Raw genomic sequence first — 6,507 nt, 5'->3', positions numbered from 1 at the left:
ACAAACTGTGTTTTCAAGAGGGGCAGGTGGAGAGAAGGAGAAGGATGCTGGGAGGTGAACCAGTTTTAAAGGCAGCACTCCAAGACCCGGGCTGCCGGCAGGTGGAACCTGCGAAATTTACCTAGACATAAAAGACAAGCATATTTCATGAATTCAGCTGCTCTTGAGATTGAATAAAGCCGCACTGAGCCAATGTAGTTGTTATTAAGACAAAAAAAATAAAATGTTTTCTGCGATTTGCTTATTAACGGGGTCTGTTCATTGACAACCTGTGCCTCGCGTAGAACCGGCCCTCAGGTCTTTCGTCCAAGACCCCAGACCTCGGAAGTGCTCCAGAGTGTGTCTGCAAGAGCACTCTCCATTCTGGGCTTGTCTAGGAATTTTGTGACTGCCCGTAAGCACTTCGGCAGCCTCCCCACTCCTGGGAGATAGCTGGGATGCAGACTGGGGTCAACGTTGTATGCATTTCCTACTGCTGCCCTAACAAATTACCACAAGCTTAGTGACTTAAAACAACACAGATGGGTCATCTTACAGCTTGGGAGGTCAGCAGTCAGATGCGGACCACACTGGACTGAAGTCGAGGTGTGGGCAGGGCTGTGTTTCTCTCTGGAGGCCCTGGGGTTTGGGGATCCGTTTCCTCGTCTTGTCCAACATCTAGAGGTCACCTGCATTCTTTGGTTTGTGGCCCCCTTCCATCCTTCAAGCCAGCAACATCTCCCTCTCTCTCTCTGTCTCTCTCTCACCCTCCCTCTCCCTCCTCCTCCCTTTCTTTCACTTTTAAGGACCCTTGTGAGGCCATTGGGCCCACCTGGATAATCCAAGAGAATCTTATTTTAAGGTTTGCTTCTCAGCCACGTTTTTGCCATGGAAGGTTAGCCTATTCACGAGTTCTGGGGATTCGAGGGTGGACATCTTGCTCGGCCTGCCACAAACATCGATACTAATCTAGCATCACTGGACATCACTGATACCTTCTGTCCTTCTTCCTTCCTTCCATCCTCCCGTTATTTCGCAGATGCTTCATCTTTTCGTGGCTGCGAACTGAAGCCTAACCGCAAGTCTAAGGGATTGGGTGTGGGCCCAGGGTACTATGAGCTTCCCTAGCTAAATCCTCAGGTGCCTCCTTACCAGGCCTGCTGCCTCCAGCCACGTTTGCAGTCTTGGCAAAGGCCCAGCTGACCCACGAAACTGGATCGTGGCACGTTGGTGGCTTAATGAGGGGGAACTGACAGCGCAGTGGTTCCTACTCTTGCAAAGGGAAGGTCTTAACCCATTAGCCCTGCCGCCTACCTTTCTGGGGAGCCCCGGTCATTTCCTCTACGTGCTTCCACCTCAGCTGTAGTGCCCCCCCGATGCCCCCAGGTGGCTTGTGTGCTAATGACTGTTAGCAAGCCATATCCGACCTGGGTGCTTTGCTTCGATCCAATGTCATTATCCCCGAAGGAGCCCGTACCCCCTCTCACGTGAACAGCTGGCTGCAGCCTTCTAGCAGGATCCTTGGATACCATCACTTGATCCCAAACCAACTTGGAGTCTCATTATTTTCAACCCTTCCCTTACCTGAACCCCTAACTCTAGCCAGTTGGGAGCACTTCCCGGTCTGATAAGCTTTGCAGTTTTCAGCCTGCCCACGTTTTGCCAGTGCCTTCCCTTCTGCCCAGAAATACCGTCTTCCCTTCTCTTTGCCCTTGGCCCTACCGCGTGTCCCTTCAGGTCTGCTCATTTCTGTCTTCAGGAAGCCTTCCTCGGTGGCTGCAGCCACAGGGCTCTGAGCGCTGGGCTCATGGTCTGTGAGCCACTCCTTTGCCTCGTGGCCTAGACTGACCACATCGTCCCTGCTGGCCTAAGCTTCCGGAGTGTGGGGACTAGGTCTTCATGTGTGAAGGCCCGTCCCCAAATTATGCCTCTACAGTGGCCGGCCAGTCCGGGTAACTTAGCGCACACCCACGCACCCAGGTGCTTCCCCGTGAGGGGCAGGGGCACCCAGGAGGGCCCAGAGGAGGCTCGACGTAGACATTAACGCAAGCAGCGCTGGCTGGCACAGATCTGGGGCCAGACGAGGAAAGCAGGAAACTCATCCCCGAAGCCTGGGCCGGGCTGGCTGTAATGATGCGCCACGAACACGCCCTGGGCCTGATTATCTTGTTTATTGCAACCTTGTAAGCAGAATTTAGGCATCAAAAACACCAGGAGCAAATACACAGGTCTTGGGGACCACAGCTACAGTCGCTGCTGAGTTGGAGGCCCAGGCCAAGGCCCCATAGGGGCAGCCCTCTACTATGCTTTCCGCTTCGTGCTCCCCGAACATGGGGAAGGCCAAGGTCTAGTTACTGGATAAGAAGGGCCGTGGGGCTCTGGGCAGCCGCCTCCGAGGTGGCAGTGGGGCGTGGCAGCTAAGGAGCAGCAAGGGCGGCGGGGGGGGTGGGGGTGGGGAGGAGGGGTGCCTCCCTGGGAGACCCTGGAGCGCGCGTGGGGCGTGAGGCCACGGGGTGAGGGAGGGAGGAGCCTGGGCTGTGGGGGAGGCCGGGGCCGCGTGGCGAAAGGAGAGCCCGCATCCGGCCTCACAAGCCCGAGTAGGAGGCCTCCGTGGTCTCGGACCAGGACGACTCCCGGCGGAAGGACGACGGCTGCCGCTGGTGCCCTCTCTGGCCGGGGCGGCGCAGGCGCGCGAGCAGCCCCCACATGCGCTCTCGGAACTTGACGCCCACAAAGGCGTAGAGCAGCGGGTTGAGGCAGCAGTGCATGTAGCCCAGGCCAGCCGTGACCGACTTGGCCACGTCCACGCGGCTCTCCCGGCCACAGTTGCGGCCCAAGGCCCCCAGGTCCATGAGGGTGTCCAGCAGCACCACCAGGTGGTAGGGGGTCCAGCAGAGGGCAAAGGCCGCCACGACGGCCACGACCAGCCGCATGGCGCGCAGCCGTCGCTGGCCCCGGGAGACGAGCAGCACGGCCAGGATGCGGGCGTAGCAGTAGGCCATGACTAGCAAGGGCAGCAGGAAGCCCGCGACCAGCTGCAGGACGCGCAGGGCCGTGCGGCCCCCCTGCGGGAAGTCGTACTGACAGTGGGTGGCGTCGAGGCGCTCGTCGCGGTGGGCCGACAGGAAGATGAAGTCGGGGATGGCGAAGAAGAGGCAGAGCCCCCAGACAAGCACGCAGGTGACGCTCACGCGGCCCGGGGGCCCCCGGCGGTACAGCTGCGTGGCGTGCACGATGCTCAGGTAGCGGTCGAAGCTGATGCAGGCCAGCAGCAGGGCCCCGGCGTAGAAGTTGATGTTGAAGAGGGCCCCGGCCACCTTGCAGAGGCCAGACCCGAAGACCCACTGGCTGGCGGCATCCACGGCCCACAGGGGCAGGGTCAGCACGAGCAGTATGTCGGCCGCGGCCAGGTGGAGCAGGAAGGTGTCGGTGGTGCTCCGCGCTGTCCGCTGGCTCAGCAGCACGGCCGCCACGGCGCCATTGCCCAGCAGCCCCAGCACGAAGAGGAGGCCGTACAGGGCCGGCTGGAAGGCGCGGTCGAAGCTCAGGCTGAAGTCCTGCGGGCACGGCGGGGACGGGCAGCAGGACTCGCTCTCGTTCTCCCCGTAGTCATAGGAGGAGCTGCAGTTTTCCAGGAGGAAGGTGAGCTCGGACGCGTGGAACACTTGGCGTTCGCTCATCTGCGGACGGAGGCAGGGAGCGGACCACGTGAAGGCCTGGCACTCACCGTTGGAGCGTTGCTCCGAGCGGCCCCTCTGTCAGGCAGGCCCCGCGCCGGGGCCGTCCCCCGTCACCGGTCCTGCCTTTCTTCCGAGGCCTCGCCTGCCGAACTCAGAGCTTCGTCTGCCAGGCCTTGGCCATCACCGCCCCCCGCCCCCCGCCCCCCGCAACCCCGACCTCCGTGGCTGGGGGGGGTGGGGTAAATTCTCATCTCGAAGCCAGCTTCTCTCTCACCCTTCTGGGCCACCCCATCAGCCCGGGCATTGTGCGCCCGAGGGAAAGCTGCCCTCCCATGCCAAGCGCCCTCCCTGCCCCCTCTCCCCTCTCCCGGCTCTTCCTTCACCACTCACCCTTCTGTTTCCCCGGCCACGCCTAGTTCTACCACCTTCCTCCCCAGGCACCTCCCCACAGTCCCCTCTCTTAGTCAGTCGCTGGCCCTCTACTTCCCTCCTCAGCCCTTGCCTAGGGACCCCAACTTCCTGCTCCCCAGGGGGCCCCTCCACAAATCACTGAAGCCCCCTCCGCCCGCCCCCCATCACATGCTTTCGGCTCCTGTTCTTCCCTTTCCAAACGCGGAGGCCACCTGCCACCCACTGGGGGTTGCCCCAGCCCAACTCTAGTAGAACTACTCCTTACCCCATCAGCCTGCAAACCACCCCAGAGCCGCGAGCCTTCTCGGTGCCAATTCAGTCCCGCATGGAAGAGTAAGTTCTAACTCAGAGCTGAAGGCAGCCTTGGAGGCCGTCGGGGGTGAGCCTCTACGGCCCGCATTTTGCAGAGGAGGCACCAGAGCCAGACAGGACAGGGGACTCATCCGCGGTCCCGCACAAGGCGGGGGCCACGGTGGGTTCCCAATTCCCTGGCCCCGGGCTCCTTCTACCACAACCCCTGCCTTGTCTGTCTACTCACCCAACCCCCAGGTGGCCCCGGCTCGGGGTGCGGGGTTGGGGGGTGGGCAGCCCTGACTTTTCCTCTAGTATCCCGGGCTCTGCGCTCTGAGCGGCGTACCTGTGTCCCTCCCGGCCTGCTGGGGCAGCGCTTACCTCCGGGACCGTCGCGGGGCTGGTACTCTGGCTGCTGGGCTGTGTGCTGCCTGCCCCTCTGCTTTGGTGCTTGTGGTCAGGAACTCGCGCTACACAGAGGAAGTGAGGGTTTCACATGATTCTCGGCAGCAGCCTCTTCCATGGGGTTGTCTGTACCAGACCTCCCCAGACCCAAGGCCGCAGGAGTTTCTACTCCAGCCATTCCCCCGAGGCCAGGGGAAGCTGCTCTGGAGGAACTGGCTGCCAGCCTGGAACCAGACAGCCTGGGGTCTGGGGAAGGGCAGGGCCTCTGAGGGGAGAGATCCGAAGGAGAAGCGGCATGTCTGGGAAGGGGGGGGGGGGGGAGCCCCGCTGCCAGGGGCACGGACCGCTGCTCCCGCACTGGGATAGTCAATGCTCGATGCACCTGGACTCGCCTTCATCGGCCCCGGGCTGGAGCGGATCCGTGCGTGACTGTAGATTGCATGGCTAAACGTCTTCAGTCTGTAAAAGAGATGAACCTTCCCGATAAATGAAAATATTTACTTATTTTTAAAGGTTTTATTTATTTATTTGAGAGAGAGAGAGTGCAGGGACGGGGGGGGGGGGGCCGGGGGGGGGGGGGGGTGCAGGGGCAGAGAGAGAGGGAGAAGCAGGTTTCCCACCAAGCCAGGGAGCCCGATGTGGGGCTCGATCCCAGGACCCCGGGATCATGACCTGAGCCGAAGGCAGACGCCCAGCGGACTGAGCCACTCAGGCGCCCCTAAAAATGAAAATATTTTAAAGCACTCCATCACATTGAATCTAGTCTTCCACTGTTGCCCCTCCCTGCTAGTCAACAGGGGCCGAAGAAAGGGAACTACTAGTAATGAACTTGGTATGTGCTAGACAGTGCTTTAGGTGCTTTCTCTGACACTGCCTCATTCAAACCACACAACGCCCCTGTGAGGTGGGGGGTTATCCCCAAGGCTAATCCAGAACCGGGGTGGGGGTGGGGGAAGGCCTTCAGCAGACGCAGCAAGTAAGGCTGGGTGCTGGGAATGAAACCACGGCTGTCTCTCTTTTTACCACTCATCCCATTGCCTTCAGTCTTTTTACGTGGATAAGCTAGGATATATTTATGCAGTTAAAAATAAATGACCTGCTGGGACACCCGGGTGGCTCAGTGGGTTAAGCGTCTGCCTTCGGCTCAGGTCATGATCCCGGGGTCCTGGGATCGAGCCCCGCATCGGGCTCCCGCTCAGCGGGGAGCCTGCTTCTCCCTCTGCCTCTGCCTGCCGCTCCCCCTGCTCCTGCTTTTCTCTCTCTCAAATAAATAAACAAAATCTTTTAAAAAAATGACCCGAAGCTCTATATTTTGACGTGGCTGTGGCTAGAAAAATCCAATGACCACACGGTGGAAAAGTCCAGTTATAGAATACATCATGTAGACCTGGACACCACTTATGTAAATTCTAGAAATCACACACAAGAAACAATACCATGTTGTTTTGGAGGCAGCTATTTGTTCTAGAAGTTTAGAACGGGCTGGAGGGGCGCCTGGCTGGCTCAGTCGGTAGAACGTGCAACTCTTGATCTCGGGGGTGTGAGTCCGAGCCCCACATTTTCTTAACAAAAAATTTAAAAAATAAGACAGGGACTGGAGACACTAACAAATTCATGAGAGTAGTCGCTTCTGGGGCGAGAGGGAGGAGGATAGGGTTGGGGAAGAATACACTGGGGCTGCACCAGTTTCTCTCCCCTCCTGGCCCTTGGCCCTCTGCCCCCTTCTCCCCTCCCTATTGCC

The 6,507-nt window shown here is 59.6% G+C and overlaps 1 protein-coding gene across 1 annotated transcript; it reads right to left on the bottom strand.

The window, feature by feature from the left end:
• Window positions 1-2,363: 2,363 nt before the first annotated feature.
• CXCR3 (C-X-C motif chemokine receptor 3) lies at window positions 2,364-4,787 on the bottom strand. Its single transcript, XM_044911800.1, has 2 exons — window positions 4,743-4,787; window positions 2,364-3,659 (listed from the first exon to the last, which is right to left on the bottom strand). Exon 2 carries the CDS (start codon window positions 3,657-3,659, stop codon window positions 2,565-2,567), a length of 1,095 nt encoding a protein of 364 aa, XP_044767735.1. The 5' UTR covers window positions 4,743-4,787; the 3' UTR covers window positions 2,364-2,564.
• Between the last annotated feature and the right edge of the window lie 1,720 nt (window positions 4,788-6,507).

The sequence above is a fragment of the Neomonachus schauinslandi genome, chromosome X (genome assembly GCF_002201575.2).
Source record: "Neomonachus schauinslandi chromosome X, ASM220157v2, whole genome shotgun sequence".
Lineage (NCBI taxonomy): Eukaryota > Metazoa > Chordata > Mammalia > Carnivora > Phocidae > Neomonachus > Neomonachus schauinslandi.
The sequence above is the reverse complement of the archived record's forward strand: the minus strand, read 5'-3'. Positions and strand labels throughout refer to the sequence as shown.

Bases quoted from the DNA above. Each gene is read 5' to 3' on its own strand.
- CXCR3 (XM_044911800.1), bottom strand. From the start codon at position 3,659: ATGAGCGAACGCCAAGTGTTCCACGCGTCCGAGCTCACCTTCCTCCTG.